This window comes from Hemibagrus wyckioides, linkage group LG28, assembly GCF_019097595.1.
Source record: "Hemibagrus wyckioides isolate EC202008001 linkage group LG28, SWU_Hwy_1.0, whole genome shotgun sequence".
Lineage (NCBI taxonomy): Eukaryota > Metazoa > Chordata > Actinopteri > Siluriformes > Bagridae > Hemibagrus > Hemibagrus wyckioides.
The window spans coordinates 5,937,314-5,958,919 of record NC_080737.1 but is presented as its reverse complement, the minus strand read 5'-3'; the positions used below and the strand labels follow the sequence as shown (position 1 = coordinate 5,958,919).

The following is a 21,606-nucleotide window of genomic DNA, read 5'->3' as shown; positions in this document are numbered from 1 at the left end:
AAACATTTAAAAACAAACAAACAAGCAACAAATTAATTCATTAATCCTAATATATTGAAATGCAGTTAAACGTCATACACAGATCCCATTTAGTAAGATATTTCATATCCAGATGATGTAAAGCTCATTTTAAAGTAGCACATATATTTGCAGTGTTAAATGTGCAGTTTTTTTAAGGATTGTGTATAAAAAAAATTGAACTGGCCTGCACAAAGACAGACCTCAACCCTACTGAACACATTTGGGATGAGCTAGAATCCATGGGATGCTTTTCACTTGACATCTGTCACAGGCACACCGGACCCGACACCTCGCCAGCGCACTCATTCTCCTGAGTATTGATCTAGATCACCTGCACCTCATTAGTTAATCACCTCTACCCCCCTATTTAAGAACACTTCCTTCACTTCATCCCCGTCTGGTCTCGTTTGTGACACCGACTCGCGGCAACGTATCCTTACGTTAGCTTCAGCCTCCGCGCTATTCAGTCTAAGCCTATTCACCCTAACTGCCTTTTTTTCCTTCTCCTCATATTCAGCCCTATTTCTCCTCTTCCCGTTACCATTTACTTCCATGCACGGCGTCTTTTTCTCCCCTCAGCTCCGATTTCCAGAGCACCACTCCTACAGCTGAGTATACTCCTCTCTGCATTCCGCCTTAATAAACACACCCCTCCCGGGGTTTTGATGCTCCATTGTCTGTTCGCTTCTGGTGTCTTTATGAAAACATCCTTTGTGCCCAACCTCACTCATGCTCTTGTTGCTGAAGGGCCAAATCCCAATACTATATTCCAAAGTCTAATAGAAAGCCTTCACTAGAAAAGTGAAAGCTGATAAAGCAGCAAAGGGGAAAATGCCCCATACTAATGCCCATGGACCCCCACAAGTTGGTCCATTTCCTAGTTGCTCCATTCCATAAGTTGTATTTCACCTAGTGGTCAAAAATAGAAACTGAAACAAGTGCTAATAGGCATTAGTAATTTTCTTTCATGTTGCCTCATGTTCACTTTATGAACATTTTCGGTGGAAGAGTGTTGATAACAGGGCTGCCAGAGTGGGCTGGGTTATATTAGTCTGGAGCCACCGGAATCATGTTTCAATAAATTTGCAAACACTGAGAGAGCCCTGACCATGTGACCATTAATACCTGCATTACACAAAACCTACAATTTCCACTTAGCAGAATGTTTCATGTAGTCCCTAGAAAGCTGGAATCCTGTATGATTACCTAAATATATCTTAGGCCATCTTAATATCCTAAGAATTATATAACACCACTATACACCATATAATTGAATATGGTCAATCAGACATAAAATAGTTAACATGGTTGTAAGTGAGCGTTAAAAACAGGAAACACTAGTTACTTCCTGATTAAAGAAAATCAGAATTGTTCCATATTAGAATGAAAAAAAGGTAAGCCAATATCAAACACACACACACACTTAGCCAAACACAGCAAACTTACAATACGTGAGTCCTTCAAACTGTCGGCCAGACTCTGCAAGAATCCCTGTACTTTTCACTTTCATTCTTATTCATGTCCTGTGTTCTCTCTTAACCCTCTCACTGCCAGCTGCATATCAGCTTATCATCTTAAATTGCCTTAAACAATAAAACTACAGTTTGAATTCTTCAATTCTCAAATTCAAATGTTTCCTTTTTGCATTTATCTGAACCAGATATTTTTATCTGAACCAATTTGTAATATCTTGTTTCATCTAAAGGTTAAAAGGGAGGAAGTATTTACAGAAGGGTAAACAAGTATGATTCAATTCAGTTCAATTTTATTTGTATAGCGCTTTTAACAAAGAGCATTGTCTCAAAGCAGCTTTACATGAGAAACCACATAAGAAAACAACAAACATATGAACAGACAAACAGACAGACAGGCCTAGATGTTATCCCAAGTGAGCAAGCCTGAGGTGACTGAGGCGACTGTGGCAAGGAAAAACTCCCTTAGATGGTATGAGGAAGAAACCTTGAGAGGAACCAGACTCCAAAGGGAACCCATCCTCGTTTGGGTGACAATTGTGTGATGCCGATACAGCATGTGTATAGTGTTATGAAAATCAATAAGGAGGTTGTTGTCCATGGTGCTGCTTGAATATCCCAATCCTCACAAGCAGAACCCGGCTGGAGCTGGTCCATCTCCGGATGCCACTGGAGCCGGCACAGTCTCTGTATGCCTCGGGATGGGTAGAAGAAGGGAAACAATGGAACAGCATTAGCGTAGCTGCTGTTCATAATATTAGCAGTACTAGCTGAATGTGCATTTTATCAGATGTACTGGAGTGCAAGGTTATGGGAAGTGTTAGATGTATGCCTGGCTAAAGAGATAAGTCTTTAGTCTACATTTAAACTGGGAGACTGTGTCTGAGCCCCGAAGACTGTCAGGAAGACTATTCCAAAGTTTTGGAGCTAAATACAAAAACGCTCTACCCCCTTTTGTGGACTTTGATATTCTGGGAACTACTAGAAGTCTGGAATTTTGTGATCTTAAAGAGCGTGATGGATTGTAACGTGTTAGGAGACTGGAGAGATAGGTGGGAGCTAAACCAATTAGAGCCTTGTATGTGAGTAGAGCTAGTTTATAGTCCATTCTAAACTTCACAGGTAGCCAGTGCAGGGATGATAATATTGGGGTTATATGATCAAATTTTCTTGATCTGGTAAGAACTCTGGCAGCTGCATTCTGGACTAACTGTAGCTTGTTTATTGAAGATGCAGGACAACCACCTAGTAATGCATTACAATAGTCCAGTCTGGAGGTCATGAATGCATGAACTAGTGTTTCTGCATCATGATCCAGCAGGGTACACCCTGGACAGGAATCTTTTAAAGCTCTGGTATTTAACTTTGAGTAATCCTGTTTTCTTTCTCTTTTTTTTATTTTATGTTTTAGTAATTTATCCTTTCACTACAGGGAAGTATAGAAATGATCAATGTATCACATTTACATAATCACAAAAGTGATAGTACTGAATACATAAAATTATGAATAAATTCAAACAAAGAAACAGATTTTAATACATTTGACTTAGGTAAATCCTACACATTCCCTTTATAAAACTATTATTAAAGTTCGAAACAGAACAGAACATAGGTTAATTAAAAACAAAAAAAAAAAAAACAATCCCACCACACAACATTAATGATCCAATTCTTGCGGGATGTCACTTACTAGTGACTGTCTTTATTTTATCCATTTAAACAAAATCTGAAGGTGTAGGGGAAATACACTCAATCATTCCATAGTACTGAAAACAATTGAGACTTAAGTCTTAGAGCATAGGTTAGCTTCTCCACTGAAAAACTTTCATGTACTATATCCACCCAGTGTTCAAGAGTTGGCGAAGCTGGCTGTAGCCACTTTCTTGTAATTGCTTTCTTACTTGCTATTGTTATGATTCTGAACAGATATTTGTTTGTAAAATCACTTGAAGTCAAACCCAGGTAGATCACTTCAAAACTGAAGGGAATTTGAATCTTAAAAATAGTTTCTAGACATTTATGTATTTTACGGCAATATTGGTTAATAGAAAGGCAGCTCCAGAAAATGTGGAAATGATTTGCCTTGTCCACCCCACAGCCTCACCAACAACTGGATCTGTGTAACTCTAGAACCAAGCAATACCCCTCCACGCAAACTCTCTCCAGAACAGAGAATGAGTAGTTTTCCATTGTGACTCCTTCCCACTCCTCTACTGAAAGTTTGAGGTTGCCTTCCCGCTCCCATCTCTCCTTCATATATTGTGTATCTACCTGCTTAACTTGCTGTAGCCCATTAGACAACTTTGAGATAACATTTTTACAGATATCTAATTGGTAGGCTAGAAAAAAAAAAACTTTTGATAGCCCATCTTCTACTTTCTTGGATGCATGTCCTAAGGTATGTTTTAAATAGTGACGCAATTGGAGGTATCTATAAAAGTCTTGGTTCTCTAAGCATCTGAAAACTCTAAAGTTTCCCCTTTTTCATAAATGCCCAATAGGCTGTTAAGCCTTTAGTCGTCCATCTTTTAAACCTTTTGTCAGTTTTGTTGGGAACAAACTCAGTGTCATAGGCACACCAGCGCATCAGCATCATAGAATCTTTCAAAATGCCTAATTTCATTACTTTCTTCCAAACGTTTAAGGATACATTTAACCAAGGATTATTTGTAGTTAATCTCCCAATCTGTAGTATCTGTAGTACATATCCCAATGCTGCCTGAACAGGAACCTCTTGAGATATATTTCTATTTCCTTCCATCTAGATTGATATGCCAAGGTACATAAGTATACTAAAGGTTTTATCTGGGCAGCATAATAATAATCTCACATACATGGCAGTCCCATTCCCCCCTTTCCCTTTGATAGCTGAAGGGTTTTAAATCTAATTCTGGGTTTCCTCCCATTCCGAATAAATCTTGAGAATATTTTATCCCATTCTACAAACTGCTGCACTGTATATTCACTGGCAGAGATTGAAATAAGTACAGTAATCTTGGTAAAATGTTCATCTTGATTGATTCCACCCTTGGGCTCATGCTTAGAAAGGGGATAAGATTCCATCTTGTTATCTCTCTTTTAATCTTTAATATCAGGGGGGTAAAATTACCTTTAAATAATTTTGATATGACTACTTCCAAATATTTCACTGATGCTGATTCCCAGTTGAGGCAAAAATTCTTGGTAATGAGTCCAGGTGGCTTATAGTTAAAAGTAAGAACCTTGGTTTTCTGTATATTCACCTTTTAACCTGAAAAGGATCCATAAGTCTCAAGAAGTGACTGAGTTGGTTGTTTTAAGTAAACTAAAATGTCATCTGCAAAGGCAGCCACCTTATGTACTCCTGTCCTTATTTCTATACCTATAATTTTGTCATTCTGTCAGATCCATTGGTTAAGGGGCTCTATGAATAGGGCAAATAGAATACTAATAAAGCTTCAACATTATTTTTAGTTATATAGCTCATAATATGTAAAGAGTGCCTAATATTATCTTGAGTTTGTCTTTATCTTTTGATCCTGTCTGATCTAGATGAATAATCTCTGGGATAATTTCATCCAACCTTCTAGCCAGAATTGATGTAAATAGTTTGTAATCAACATTTAAGGTCTAACATTTCCACATTCAGTTTTATCTCTACCTTCATTTATAACTGAAATAATTGCTTCCTTCCGTAAAGGAGGGACCACCCCACCTTTAAACATCCAGTTGAAGGTGTCAAGTAGCATGGGGGTCAATGATTCTCTAAGGGTTTTGTAACATTCGGAGATAAAGCCATCAGGCCCTGGAGACTTGTTTACCTTCAACCTCGTAATAGCAATGTTCAATTCCTTTGAAATTGGAAGAGGAATTGAAACTGTTATTTCAGTTGATAACTGAAATATTATACAGGATATTATAATATCCTGATAATAATAATATTATACAGTTATTTCAGTTAACAGTCTCTTATTGTTTTCTGCAGAAACTGTGGGTAGATTCAAGGTGTCAAGAACCCCTATCCCCTGAGAATCATCATCTATTTGCTTCTATTTGATTTTTGTAAAATATCTCAAAATGTTTAAGAATTTTATTCAAGCCAGTTTTCTATTTTTCTGGTAATAGGATTGCGAATCTTGTAGATCGATTTATCTGCCTGTTGTTTACGTAATCTATAAGCCAAGAGTTTGATAGATTTGCCTCCCACTTCATAATATTTTTGCTTGGTAAATATAAACTTTTTCTGTATTTCTTGCATGTACAAATCATTCATTTCTTCCTGCGTCTTTTTAATCTCTTTTTTCACATCAGAGTCCAAGTTTCTCATATGTTGTCTTTGTAACTTCTCTAAATGTTGCTGTAATGTATTGAGTCTCTCCTGCCTAAACCTTTTGAGTAATGAAGTGGTCGCAATAATTTTACCCTTCATCACAGCTTTACATGCATTACATTTATCATTATTTTCCAAGTACATCAATTAATGTATTTGGAAAATAATGTAACATTAATTTCTGTCTTCAACTGTTCTTTAAGCCCATTTAAAATGCTAGAGTTTAATCTCCAAAGCGTAACCCTTGCTTTGTTATTCAAGTTGAAAGTCATATAGACAGGGCTATGATCCGAGATATCTATTGTTCTTATCTCGCAGCACTTGACCCTATTTCTGTCTTTACCAAAAATAAAAAAATTAGCCAATTGTGGAATAAACCGAGTGAGGGGAAGAAAAATGGGTATAGGTACGACTAGACGGATTAAGATCTCTCCACACATCCATGACCCCCAGCTCTTTCATAATCCCATTAATTTTCTTACATACAGGCTTGGGTTGAGTTAAACCACTTCCAGAAGAATCCAATCAGGGGAAAGATTAAAATCTCCTCCACAAATTCTAATTCCCTGTGAATTTGTAGCCATTAAATCAAATATATGTTTATAAAAAGACCAATCTGCTCCTGGAGGAACATTGAGGAGAGTAATAAAGGAGTTCTCTATATTTCCTATAATCATAACGTATCTACCGTCCTTGTCTATGATAGCAGATATATGTTCGAAGTTTATTTGTTTCAATATTAATATTGCCACTCCTCTCTTGTGGCCAGATTTATAAGAAGAGGAGAAAATATGTTTGTAGCCTGGCCTATTCAGTTTACTGTGTTCCACCTGTGAAAGATGTGTCTCTTGTAAGAAGCAATCTGGACTTTATCCTTTTTTAGTTTTGCAAAAATTTTGCTTCTTTTAATTGGATTGCGCACCCCGTTCACATTAAAAGATATCACCTTAATATTATTTAACATAATTTCTCATTAACACACAACATAACCTGCATCAAGTCCGACAATTTAGAAAATGAGCAAACCTTCCCCATTACTGCAGTGAACAGCAGTTGAACACTCCGGACCCAATTGAAACAACAAAGAACCATCAACAAAACAAAAACTTTAAGGACTTCCAATAAAGAGGTCTCTTCATTGACCTCGAGTGAGCCATAACAGAATGGCTCTGAGGGAAAACCTTCACGATGCAATAGGGAAGGGCCCCCTAAGCTGATCACCTTGGCAGTGCAGCTTGTGCTGTCTAATGTCTGAATATCAAGCTAACTTCACCGCGGTCTCTACTTATTGGGGACAGTCACTGTCATGTAGTGCTCATTCACAGAATCATAGTAATTCACAGAAGAAAACATTTTACTGAATGGAGGAGAACCGGTGATCACAAGAGGACATGGGGGTCAGTGACTGTCTGGTCAAACACGAATTTAATTTGATTGTGTAAGAATAATGCATGCATTACTTTTTTCACCAACAAACAAATAAATACTCTCTGCAAACAATACATGTGTCTGTTTAATAATTAATCATTTAAAACATACAGGTCATTGGAATTTGCACTGGTCTGAAATGGTTTCGATTTAATTTTCTGTAAGTTGACCTTTTTTAAGTTTTCCAACATGGGAACTTCTTGAGGACTTGTTTTTTTTTTAGTTTGTGTTTTTAAGAGACAAAAAAAAATTTTCTAGCTGCTATAAGCTGCTTTAAGAACATTTTTTGTTTTTCACAGAATAACAGGCAATAATTAGAACGTTATTGATTCATTAGTAAAAAATTGTTAGTGATGACCAGGTGCTGTGGTATAGGAGAAGAAAAACACTTCAAGATGTGCTGTTGTAAGAAAATAGAGTGATACTAACAGTAACTCTGTTTCCCGTCACACTGCATCATATGACTTGTCATTAATATAGCAGTATGCCCCCTAGTGTTTCATTCATGTAATATTCATTTTACCTAATGAAATGAAACAGCCTTTATTTGTCACATATACATTACAGCACAGTGAAATTCTTTCATCACATATCCCATCCTTGGAGGTTGGGGTCAGAGTGCAGGGTCAGCCATGATACAGCGCCCCTGGAGCAGAGAGGGTTAAGGGCCTTGCTCAAGGGCCCAACAGTGGCAACTTGGCAGTGCTGGGGCTTGAACCCCTGATCTTCTGGTCAACGACCCAGAGCCTTAACCACTTGAGCCACCACTGCCTTGATATGCTATTGCATTAAATCATAACACTCTGCTTATTATTATTATTATTATTATTATTATTAATATTATTATTATATATTTCATTTATTATTTATATTTATCATAAAGTACAATACATTGTCATACATTGCAGGAAGAACAGAGAGAGCCACCAATAAACAGTACACATGGAGTAAGTGTAGATCATTATATAAATGTAAATGTAAATCATAACGCAGGTTAGTCAGTTTTACATAATTAAGTCTTACGAGTTCTAAACATAATGGTGATTTATTTGTTATGTGTATGGGTAGTACGTTGGTCAGTTCTTCTCCGAAAGATCTTGAGAAGAAACCGAGGTCTTCAGCGTCTGGAAGATGGCCCAGGCATGACGTGGCCTTCTCTGGATCCATCACTCATCTTGTTTTATTTTTTCTATACTCGTTTAGATAAATACAAATAAAAGCCAATGTCACATCTAAAGCATATGGTTAATATTTTGTCTTTTTTACTCTACTGCTTATTCTTAGATTTATGTAATAATATCATATTCATCTCACATCTTTATTTATTATAAGAAGTACTTACAAAGTCACCTACTGTCTTTGAACCAGTCGAGCGGCCTTGCCACTTCCTTTCTGAATAAATCAAAATTCATAGATGTATTAAAATGTTATGTACTCATGTTTATCAGTAGTTTTCAGAAAATAAAGGTTCAGGTGTTTTTCCCTGAGTATGATATTCCATAATGAATATGTTCAGTAATGATCACACATTGTGACCACAAAATATTAATCTTTGTCTAAGTGAAAAGTCATTAATGACCTCAATTAAAAAAACAAAGCTGTAGCCAGACCTTTCTCAAAAAATGACATCAATCAATTTAATTTGTTTTAATTTGTAATTTGTAAATTTGTAAATTTGTTTTAAAAGTTTCCAATGTACTTACATTAGACATAATTCCTTTACTTATCATTGGTAATGCCTGTTTACCAAAGAAAAAAAGAAAAAAATAATAATAATAATTATTATTATTATATTAATAAATTCTGCAGTGTATCAAATCAGGTTCACCAATGATAGGAAAGTTGGGAGATGTTCTGCAAAAAATACAAATAAAAAGAAAAACCTCACCTCAGGATGCAGCCAGTTTGTTACTTTGGACAGTGCTTCATTGTTTTTACTACACCTCAGTAATCCCTGATCTTCATGGAACAGACAGTCGACTATGATTGTGTTCTGTCTCTTTACAGATCTGCTGCTGTCTGGTACAATAAGCTCTGGATTAAATGTGTGGTGAAGCACCACCAGAACTGCAGGTTTGTTACCTTTTGATGGGAAACATTTGAGTTTTAGTGAAGCAAACATTTCTTATATAGTAAACTTTAACTTCAGGTAAATATAAATGGTTAATAAAAACAAAGATTCAGAATGAAGGTAAATGAGGATGTGTCATATTTTCTTTCATTGTTTGATCGTTCTCTTTTTTTCTCATCCTTACAATTCTTTTTCATCCTTAAAATTTTTAAATATTATCAATTTTATTTATTTATTGGAATAATGAGTGCTTTACCTGCTTGGGTACTGAGCTTCTTCACTGCTGCTTCAATGTCAGTTCCAGCTTGAGAAACAACAGGGCAGAAAACCAGAATGAAATCAGACTCTTCCAAATTCACCACCTTCTGTAGATGTAGTATCACTTTATGAAGTTCCATCTGTATATCCACATGGTGTCCTAATGTCTTTCCAGTTACTAAAGTGAAGTATTTTAGGTGAGGATCCTTCATTATCTGCTTAGCAGGATGGTCCTGATCTAAATGAATAATAAATTGCAGAGAAACACCAAATCATCAGTCACCAACATAATATAATTGATTCCTGAAACTATTTTAACTATACTGAATGATTCAGGTTAATTATTGAGCAATTAAAGTACCCACTCATATTTCATGAGGCTAATGGTAAAGATTAAAATTGATGAAGCACAAAATAAATTAAATGTGTGGTGGTATTATATCCTGCTGTGTGTTAAAATGTGACTTACTTGGACGTTTTCTTGGTATCCTTCCTGAAATTTCCTGTAGAATATATTGTTAGAACATTTTCAACTGTTTTTACCATTTTAAAATCTAAAGATTTTTCCTATTTAATTTTTTTTGTAAAATATTAAAATCCCCATGATTTTAGAAAAAAAGCAACCTCACCTCAATCCAGTTTGTAACTTTGGACAGTGCTTCATGGTTTTTAGAACATGTCAGTAATCCCTGACCTTCATGGAACAGACAGTCGACTGTGATTGTATTCCGTCTCTTTACAGATCTGCTGCTGTCTGATACAATATCCTCTGGATCAAATGTGTGATGAAGCACCACCAGAACTGCAGGTTTGTTACCTTTTGAGAAAGACATTTGATCATCATTTCTTCATCATTTCTTCATCATTTCTGCATCAGTTAATCAGTCACTCTAAAATGTACTTGAACTGGAAGAAGAGCTGATAATCCAGTTTAGACTACTGTTCAACAGAGCTATACACTTTTGATTCCACATATATGTTAAATAGCAGGACTTTATTGGAATAATGAGTGTTTTACCTGCTTGGGTAGTGAGCTTCCTCACTGCTGCTTCAATGTCTGTTCCAGCTCGTGAAACAACAGGGCAGAAAACCAGAATGAAATCAGACTCTTCCAAATTCATCACTTTCTGCAGACCTGTTCCTTCCTGAAGTTTCCTCTCTATGTCCACATCATAGCCTAATGTCTTCCCAGTTTTTAGAGTAAAGTATGTTAGAGGAGGATGCTTCATCTTCTGCGCGACAGTATGCTTGTAGTCTAAAGAAAAATATGAATTTCAGAATGCAGAGAAACATCACATTCTCAGTCACCAGAGCATAATATAATTGGTTCCTGGGACTATTTAGCTGTATTGCATGTTTAAATATAGTGAAATATTTTAGAAGAGGATGCTTCAACAGTGGGTTAACAGAATGGTCATTGTCTGAGGAAACATAAATTACAGAATGCACAGAAACACCAAATCATCAGTCACTATAGCATAATAATTAAATAACTCTAAATAATTAAAATACATGTCTATATTATACCCAACTGAAACCTCAGCTTAAATTAAAACATTTACACACCCACCCAAAATACCTCATCTATCCCTTTTTTCAGTATATAATGATTTTGACTGATGAGCTGACTTTGTTACTTCATGTTTCCTAAGATGGGTTTGTTCAGTTTTGAATGATTAAATAGATTTCTACAAGCTAATTACTCAAGAGTCTCGTGTTAAAAACACACAAAACCTATAACAAGTAAATATGTGGATTATTTATATATTAGATATAGATTATTTATATTTATATGGGCATTTAATCTTCATTTTAACAATATGGAAAGATTCAAGTAATATAACTTAACAAATAAAACTAAAGAAAAGTCATTTTTTAAATGATCTGTAAAATGTCAATGAGTGTATGTTTGTGTACCTTTGTCCCTGTGTGGACTTTCCTCCTAACGTTCCACTAATCATGAAAACAGCAACAATCAAGAACCCGGAAGTGTCCTTAATCATTCCCAAATATCAAGGATGCGCTAGAGACCTGGACATTTTACTACCCCCGAGCCATGTCCGTCCCTTTTGTCTGTCTCTGTCCGGCAGTTTTTTTTTATTTATGTATGTATGTACGTCTGCACACCTTCACAATAATGTGTTGGAGATACTGAGTTAGCTGTTCACCCTCAAAAGTGTCAGCTCACGTAATAAGCCATGGACTCCTGAGTATTTATTTACTGAAGTCAGATGTAAAGCAGTGTGCTTTGTTTGTGAAATACAGATCACTGTGTTGAAGGATTACAGTTGGAATCTCCACCACGTGACTAAACACTCAGAGAAACACAAGAACCTGACTGATGCAGAGCGGCAGCAGCAGTGCGGTCAGTGAAAGGGACATTCCTGTGTCCCAATTCAGCTACTTATACTACGCACTAAAAGTGGGAGGTGTGTCCCAAATCACATACTTATGCACAATTCTGCACCATTTGTAGAATAAACAGTTTTGTGTCCACACAGAAAATTCCAACAAATAAACGTCCACTTCAGGAACCTGGATAATGCAGTTGTTCAACCAAACAAAACATATGTGTGGAAATTTGGACAATCACGTGGCGAAATAGGGGCGGGGCTACCAGGCACTAATGAGAAGAAATGTATAGATAGCCGACGACACTCCAATGGATAAGACATCTTAAAGTCATTTAAATTAGTATTCATACGCTGTAGGATTTTATTTTTTAACATTTCAAAAAAATTCACTGCATTCTGCTTAAGCTAATGGTGTCGCCTTACTTGTGTTTGACGTTATTTGACATTGACTAGTAAAAAAAAAAAGTGTGTATATAGTTGAGTGTGTTGCATTATACACTTCCGTAGTAAAAAAATCTTTTTTTGCTGTTCAGTATTTCTTTAATCATTATTCCTTATATAATTTATACTATACAGATTAATTTACCATTCCCTTGACTTATTTTTCCCCATATCATTTACACCTCTCTAAAAAGCATCTAAAATTCAGTATAACAAACCATCACAATACAACAACTACCTCGTACAAGGAGCTGTAGGCATTATCAACTGAAAAAGTATGGTTATGGTAAGGTTATTGATTAGTTAGTACAGATTGTTAGTGGTGACCAGGTGCTGTGGTATAGGAGAAGTTCAGGATGTGTTGTTGTAAGAAAACAGAGTGATACTAACAGTAACTCCCATCACACTGTATCATACCACCTGTCATTAATATAGCAGTATGCGCCCTAGTGTTTCATTCATATAATATTTATTTTACCTAATTAATATATGTAATTGCATAAAATCATAAGTCTGCTTATTATTATTGTTCTATATTTTATGTATTCCTTGTATTTATCATAAAGTACATTACATTGTCATACATTGTAGTAAGAACAGAGAAAGCCACCAATAAACAGTACACATGGAGTAAGTGTAGATCATTATATAAATGTAAATCATAACACGGGTAAGTCAGTTTTACATAATAAAATATTACAAGTTCTAAACATAAGGGTGATTTATTTGATCTATGTGTATGGGTAGTGAGTGGGTCAGTTCTCCTCCGAAAGATCTTGAGAAGAACTGTCACATCTAAAGCATATGTTTAATATTTTGTCTTTTTTACTCTACTGATTATTCTTACATTCATGCAATAATATCATATTCATCTCACTTTTTTATATTTACTGTATCTTTATTTATTACAAGAAGTAGTCACACAAGAAAACACCTACTGTCGCTGAACCAGAGAAGCGGCTTTGCCACTTCATTTCTGAATAAATCAAATTTTATAGTTGTATTAAAATGTTATGTACTTTATGTTTATCAGTAGTTTTCAGAAAATAAAAGATTCAGGGGTTTATCACTGGCATAACGGCCAGGTTAATTTAATTTAACTTAAAGGAATTAAAAACTCATCATACTCACTGAGTTTGTCAGTTGGGCCAATCTTTTCAGGATTTTCTTCAATCTGCAAACACGCAAAAAAGGGATGAACACTAAAACCTATGATAGCTATATAACCAACAACACCCATCACATGTGGGTGATTTCTACAGATCTTTTAAATACAGACATTTTTGTCCATAAAACACTTCTTTATTATAATTTACATCAGCTGAGTTAGTATATTGTGGCCACATGGAGATGGCATTTCATCCTAGAAATGACACATCTAGCTATACTAGAGATATTAATGTTGCCTCAACAGCAGATTCTGATATATGGTAGGATTTTTCACCTGTTCACACCAAAAATGGAGGAGACCATGTTCTGAGTATGATAGTGCATAATGAATATATTCAGTAATTATCTTTGTCTATGTAAAAAGTCATTAATGACCTAAATGCAAAAAAAAAAGCTATAGCCAGACCTTAATCAAAAATAGTACATCAATTTAGAAGCTCTATAGTGTTTTAAAGGTTTCCAACTTATTTACATTCGACATTATTCCTTTCTTTATCTTTGGTAATGACTGTTTACCAAAGAAAAATATATATAATAATAAGTATTATTATTATATTAATAAATACTGCAGTGTATTGAATCAGATTCACCAATAATAGGAAATTTGGGAGATGTTTTGCAAATTTGGGAAATGCATAAAAAAAGAAAAACCTCACCTTAGGATTTAGCCAGTTTGTAATTTTGGACAGTGCTTCATGGTTTTTAAGACATGGCAGTAAACCCTGACCTTCACGGAACAGACAGTCGACTGTGATTGTATTCCGTCTCTTTACAGATCTGCTGCTGTCTGATACAATATCCTCTGGATCAAATGTGTGATGAAGCACCACCAGAACTGCAGGTTTGTTACCTTTTGAGAAAGACATTTGATCATCATTTCTTCATCATTTCTTCATCATTTCTGCATCAGTTAATCAGTCACTCTAAAATGTACTTGAACTGGAAGAAGAGCTGATAATCCAGTTTAGACTACTGTTCAACAGAGCTATACACTTTTGATTCCACATATATGTTAAATAGCAGGACTTTATTGGAATAATGAGTGTTTTACCTGCTTGGGTAGTGAGCTTCCTCACTGCTGCTTCAATGTCTGTTCCAGCTCGTGAAACAACAGGGCAGAAAACCAGAATGAAATCAGACTCTTCCAAATTCATCACTTTCTGCAGACCTGTTCCTTCCTGAAGTTTCCTCTCTATGTCCACATCATAGCCTAATGTCTTCCCAGTTTTTAGAGTAAAGTATGTTAGAGGAGGATGCTTCATCTTCTGCGCGACAGTATGCTTGTAGTCTAAAGAAAAATATGAATTTCAGAATGCAGAGAAACATCACATTCTCAGTCACCAGAGCATAATATAATTGGTTCCTGGGACTATTTAGCTGTATTGCATGTTTAAATATAGTGAAATATTTTAGAAGAGGATGCTTCAACAGTGGGTTAACAGAATGGTCATTGTCTGAGGAAACATAAATTACAGAATGCACAGAAACACCAAATCATCAGTCACTATAGCATAATAATTAAATAACTCTAAATAATTAAAATACATGTCTATATTATACCCAACTGAAACCTCAGCTTAAATTAAAACATTTACACACCCACCCAAAATAGCTCATCTATCCCTTTTTTCAGTTTATAATGATTTTGACTGATGAGCTGACTTTGTTACTTCATGTTTCCTAAGATGGGTTTGTTCAGTTTTGAATGATTAAATAGATTTCTACAAGCTAATTACTCAAGAGTCTCGTGTTAAAAACACACAAAACCTATAACAAGTAAATATGTGGATTATTTATATATTAGATATAGATTATTTATATTTATATGGGCATTTAATCTTCATTTTAACAATATGGAAAGATTCAAGTAATATAACTTAACAAATAAAACTAAAGAAAAGTCATTTTTTAAATGATCTGTAAAATGTCAATGAGTGTATGTTTGTGTACCTTTGTCCCTGTGTGGACTTTCCTCCAAACGTTCCACTAATCATGAAAACAGCAACAATCAAGAACCCGGAAGTGTCCTTAATCATTCCCAAATATCAAGGATGCGCTAGAGACCTGGACATTTTACTACCCCCGAGCCATGTCCTTCCCTTTTGGCTGTCTCTGTACGGCTGATTTTTTAATTATGTATGTATGTACGTCTGCACACCTTCACAATAATGTGTTGGAGATACTGAGTTAGCTGTTCACCCTCAAAAGTGTCAGCTCACGTAACAAGCCATGGACTCCTGAGTATTTATTTACTGAAGTCAGATGTAAAGCAGTGTGCTTTGTTTGTGAAATACAGATCACTGTGTTGAAGGATTACAGATGGAATCTCCACCACGTGACTAAACACTCAGAGAAACACAAGAACCTGACTGATGCAGAGCGGCAGCAGCAGTGCGGTCAGTGAAAGGCACATTCCTGTGTCCCAATTCAGCTACTTATACTACGCACTAAAAGTGGGAGGTGTGTCCCAAATCACATACTTATGCACAATTCTGCACCATTTGTAGAATAAACAGTTTTGTGTCCACACAGAAAATTCCAACAAATAAACGTCCACTTCAGGAACCTGGATAATGCAGTTGTTCAACCAAACAAAACATATGTGTGGAAATTTGGACAATCACGTGGCGAAATAGGGGCGGGGCTACCAGGCACTAATGAGAAGAAATGTATAGATAGCCGACGACACTCCAATGGATAAGACATCTTAAAGTCATTTAAATTAGTATTCATACGCTGTAGGATTTTATTTTTTAACATTTCAAAAAAATTCACTGCATTCTGCTTAAGCTAATGGTGTCGCCTTACTTGTGTTTGACGTTATTTGACATTGACTAGTAAAAAAAAAAAGTGTGTATATAGTTGAGTGTGTTGCATTATACACTTCCGTAGTAAAAAAATCTTTTTTTGCTGTTCAGTATTTCTTTAATCATTATTCCTTATATAATTTATACTATACAGATTAATTTACCATTCCCTTGACTTATTTTTCCCCATATCATTTACACCTCTCTAAAAAGCATCTAAAATTCAGTATAACAAACCATCACAATACAACAACTACCTCGTACAAGGAGCTGTAGGCATTATCAACTGAAAAAGTATGGTTATGGTAAGGTTATTGATTAGTTAGTACAGATTGTTAGTGATGACCAGGTGCTGTGGTATAGGAGAAGTTCAGGATGTGTTGTTGTAAGAAAACAGAGTGATACTAACAGTAACTCCCATCACACTGTATCATACCACCTGTCATTAATATAGCAGTATGCGCCCTAGTGTTTCATTCATATAATATTTATTTTACCTAATTAATATATGTAATTGCATAAAATCATAAGTCTGCTTATTATTATTGTTCTATATTTTATGTATTCCTTGTATTTATCATAAAGTACATTACATTGTCATACATTGTAGTAAGAACAGAGAAAGCCACCAATAAACAGTACACATGGAGTAAGTGTAGATCATTATATAAATGTAAATCATAACACGGGTAAGTCAGTTTTACATAATAAAATATTACAAGTTCTAAACATAAGGGTGATTTATTTGATCTATGTGTATGGGTAGTGAGTGGGTCAGTTCTTCTCCGAAAGATCTTGAGAAGAACTGTCACATCTAAAGCATGTGTTTAATATTTTGTCTTTTTTACTCTACTGATTATTCTTACATTCATGCAATAATATCATATTCATCTCACTTTTTTATATTTACTGTATCTTTATTTATTACAAGAAGTAGTCACACAAGAAAACACCTACTGTCGCTGAACCAGAGAAGCGGCTTTGCCACTTCATTTCTGAATAAATCAAATTTTATAGTTGTATTAAAATGTTATGTACTTTATGTTTATCAGTAGTTTTCAGAAAATAAAAGATTCAGGGGTTTATCACTGGCATAACGGCCAGGTTAATTTAATTTAACTTAAAGGAATTAAAAACTCATCATACTCACTGAGTTTTTCAATTGGGTCAATCTTTTCAGGATTTTCTTCAATCTGCAAACACACAAAAGAGGGATGAACACTAAAACCTATGGAACATACTAGAGATATTAATGTTGTAATCAGCAGCAAATTCTTAAATAGGATTTTTCACCTCTTCATACCAAATAATGAAGGCATATTCTGAGTATGATTTTCTATAATGAATATATTCAGTAATGATCACAAATTTACCACAAAATATTCATCTTTGTCTAAGTGAAAAGTCATTAATGACCTCAATGTAAAAAAAAGAAGCTGTAGCCAGACCTTTCTAAAAAAAAATGGCATCAATCAATTTAGAGTCTCTATAGTGTTTTAAAAGTTTCCAATGTACTTACATTAGACATAATTCCCTTACATATCTTTGGTAATGCCTGTTTACCAAAGAAAAAAATAGAAATATAATAATTATTATTATTATATTAATAAATTCTGCAATGTATCAAATAAGGTTCACCAATGATAGGAAAATTGGGAGATGCAAATTTGGGAAATACAAATAAAAAGAAAATCCTCACCTCAGAATGCAGCCAGTTTGTTACTTTGGACAGTGCTTCATTGTTTTTACAACATCTCAGTAATCCCTGATCTTCATTGAACAGACAGTCGACTATGATTGTGTTCTGTCTCTTTACAGATCTGCTGCTGTCTGGTACAATATCCTCTGGATTTAACGTGTGATGAAGCACCACCAGAACTGCAGGTTTGTTACCTTTTTAATGAAATTTGAAAATGAGAATCATTTAACAATAATTTTAATTCATAACTCATCAGTCACAAGCACAGAATTAGTCCCAGATGGTCATAGTCACAGATTTTACCATAATTAAGTCATTTAGACAACTGTCTCAACTCAGGGATTCAACAAACAGAAAGGAAAAGATGTTTCACACATTGCACACTTTCACTTTGAACAAACGTAGTGAACAAAAGATAATCTTAATTCAAAGTTTAATGAGATTCAGAATGAAGACAAGATAACTTATTTCTTATATTCTATAATCATGTAATTATTCCCTTTATTCTTTCATCTAATTTATGCACACTGATATGATGCCATTTGTCTACTTTTACATATACGTTTGTAATCCCACAATAATTCATGTTGATCAATAGGAATTTACTGAAATAATGAGTGTCTTACCTGTTAAGATGTTAATCATCTTCTCTGCTGTTTCAATAACAACATCAGGGCAGAAAGCCATAATGAAATCACAGTCCTCTGGCTTCTGTACATTCTGCAGACCTGGTATTAGTTCCTGAAATTTCTGCTCTATACCCTCACAAAGTCCAAATGGGCTTCCAAGTGCAAGATTAAAATATTTTAGAAGAGGCTGCTTCTGCATCTGGTCACCTCTGTGGTCATGAGCTAAATATGTTAAACAAAAGAAATGTGAAAGAATGAATTTGAGTAGCAGATGTAAAGTATATTACAAAACATATACACGTTCTTCACAACTTCAACTTTTAAAAAATAAAAAATAAAAATGTATTTTAAAATGTATTTTAATTGTAAAATAAAATCTATAGCAGTGTTTTACAAAGATGATGTGTGTAAACTTCTCACACTCACACCTCTTTCTTTATTTTCAGTGACGGACAGATGACTGACTTACACAGTTACAGACTGGAAGTAAAATACTGATTAAAAACAAACATCTGGTATCATTCACATGGATGACAGTTAACCACTTTTTGTGTATTTAGTACTCAAAGCTGTAAGTTTCAAATCTTCATATAAGAGCAAAATACAACTTTGGAGGAGAAAAAAATGTAAATGTAGCCTCAATCAAGGGCTGTTTTTAGTATATTTGTAAAAACCACCTCCAGAAAACAAAATGACAACCTTTGAGGTGAAAAAAATGAAAACTATGAATGACATTACATACCCATTGTCAGCTTCTCAGATACGGGCGATTTCTCAGAATAACTTTACTTTCACTTTTGTTTCTGAGCTGAGACTGTTGGGTTGGGGCGGGGGGGGGGGGGGTCAATGAGTGTTTGTTTGTGTACCTTTGTCCCTGTGTGGACTTTCCTCCAAACGTTCCACTAATCATGAAAACAGCAACAATCAAGAACCTGGAAGTGTCCTTAATCATTCCCAAATATCAAGGATGCGTTAGAGACCTGGACATTTTACTACCCCCGAGCCATGTCCGTCCCTTTTGTCTGTCTCTGTCCGGCAGTTTTTTTTTATTTATGTATGTATGTACATCTGCACACCTTCACAATAATGTGTTGGAGATACTGAGTTAGCTGTTCACCCTCAAAAGTGTCAGCTCACGTAACAAGCCATGGACTCCTGAGTATTTATTTACTGAAGTCAGATGTAAAGCAGTGTGCTTTGTTTGTGAAATACAGATCACTGTGTTGAAGGATTACAGTTGGAATCTCCACCACGTGACTAAACACTCAGAGAAACACAAGAACCTGACTGATGCAGAGCGGCAGCAGCAGTGCGGTCAGTGAAAGGGACATTCCTGTGTCCCAATTCAGCTACTTATACTACGCACTAAAAGTGGGAGGTGTGTCCCAAATCACATACTTATGCACAATTCTGCACCATTTGTAGAATAAACAGTTTTGTGTCCACACAGAAAATTCCAACAAATAAACGTCCACTTCAGGAACCTGGATAATGCAGTTGTTCAACCAAACAAAACATATGTGTGGAAATTTGGACAATCACGTGGCGAAATAGGGGCGGGGCTACCAGGCACTAATGAGAAGAAATGTATAGATAGCCGACGACACTCCAATGGATAAGACATCTTAAAGTCATTTAAATTAGTATTCATACGCTGTAGGATTTTATTTTTTAACATTTCAAAAAAATTCACTGCATTCTGCTTAAGCTAATGGTGTCGCCTTACTTGTGTTTGACGTTATTTGACATTGACTAGTAAAAAAAAAAAGTGTGTATATAGTTGAGTGTGTTGCATTATACACTTCCGTAGTAAAAAAATCTTTTTTTGCTGTTCAGTATTTCTTTAATCATTATTCCTTATATAATTTATACTATACAGATTAATTTACCATTCCCTTGACTTATTTTTCCCCATATCATTTACACCTCTCTAAAAAGCATCTAAAATTCAGTATAACAAACCATCACAATACAACAACTACCTCGTACAAGGAGCTGTAGGCATTATCAACTGAAAAAGTATGGTTATGGTAAGGTTATTGATTAGTTAGTAAAAACTGTTAGTGATGACCAGGTGCTGTGGTATAGGAGAAGTTCAGGATGTGTTGTTGTAAGAAAACAGAGTGATACTAACAGTAACTCCCATCACACTGTATCATACCACCTGTCATTAATATAGCAGTATGCGCCCTAGTGTTTCATTCATATAATATTTATTTTACCTAATTAATATATGTAATTGCATAAAATCATAAGTCTGCTTATTATTATTGTTCTATATTTTATGTATTCCTTGTATTTATCATAAAGTACATTACATTGTCATACATTGTAGTAAGAACAGAGAAAGCCACCAATAAACAGTACACATGGAGTAAGTGTAGATCATTATATAAATGTAAATCATAACACGGGTAAGTCAGTTTTACATAATAAAATATTACAAGTTCTAAACATAAGGGTGATTTATTTGATCTAGGTGTATGGGTAGTGAGTGGGTCAGTTCTTCTCCGAAAGATCTTGAGAAGAACTGTCACATCTAAAGCATATGTTTAATATTTTGTCTTTTTTACTCTACTGATTATTCTTACATTCATGCAATAATATCATATTCATCTCACTTTTTTATATTTACTGTATCTTTATTTATTACAAGAAGTAGTCACACAAGAAAACACCTACTGTCGCTGAACCAGAGAAGCGGCTTTGCCACTTCATTTCTGAATAAATCAAATTTTATAGTTGTATTAAAATGTTATGTACTTTATGTTTATCAGTAGTTTTCAGAAAATAAAAGATTCAGGGGTTTATCACTGGCATAACGGCCAGGTTAATTTAATTTAACTTAAAGGAATTAAAAACTCATCATACTCACTGAGTTTGTCAGTTGGGCCAATCTTTTCAGGATTTTCTTCAATCTGCAAACACGCAAAAGAGGGATGAACAC

The 21,606-nt window shown here is 35.0% G+C and overlaps 1 protein-coding gene across 7 annotated transcripts in view; it reads right to left on the bottom strand.

Moving 5' to 3' along the window:
- Positions 1-6,808: 6,808 nt before the first annotated feature.
- LOC131348232 (uncharacterized) overlaps positions 6,809-21,606 on the bottom strand; it is a 47,567-nt gene continuing 32,769 nt past the window's right edge. For 3 of the 7 annotated variants that reach the window (XM_058382998.1, XM_058382994.1, XM_058382995.1), the window contains 16 exons: positions 21,535-21,577; positions 18,657-18,881; positions 18,031-18,224; positions 17,851-17,886; positions 17,482-17,524; positions 14,576-14,812; positions 14,181-14,374; positions 13,486-13,528; positions 10,578-10,814; positions 10,189-10,376; positions 10,029-10,062; positions 9,558-9,797; positions 9,119-9,312; positions 8,934-8,969; positions 8,585-8,622; positions 6,809-8,419 (listed from right to left, as the gene is read on the bottom strand). In XM_058382998.1, coding sequence (XP_058238981.1) covers positions 8,401-8,419; positions 8,585-8,622; positions 8,934-8,969; positions 9,119-9,312; positions 9,558-9,797; positions 10,029-10,062; positions 10,189-10,376; positions 10,578-10,814; positions 13,486-13,528; positions 14,181-14,374; positions 14,576-14,812; positions 17,482-17,524; positions 17,851-17,886; positions 18,031-18,224; positions 18,657-18,881; positions 21,535-21,577 — 2,001 coding nt within the window. In that variant the 3' untranslated portion in view covers positions 6,809-8,400. Of the gene's footprint in view, positions 8,420-8,572; positions 8,623-8,933; positions 8,970-9,118; positions 9,313-9,557; positions 9,798-10,028; positions 10,063-10,188; positions 10,377-10,577; positions 10,815-13,485; positions 13,529-14,180; positions 14,375-14,575; positions 14,813-17,481; positions 17,525-17,850; positions 17,887-18,030; positions 18,225-18,656; positions 18,882-21,534; positions 21,578-21,606 lie in introns of those variants that run through there. The other 4 variants (XM_058383000.1, XM_058382997.1, XM_058382996.1 and 1 more) reach the window with 4 other exon arrangements.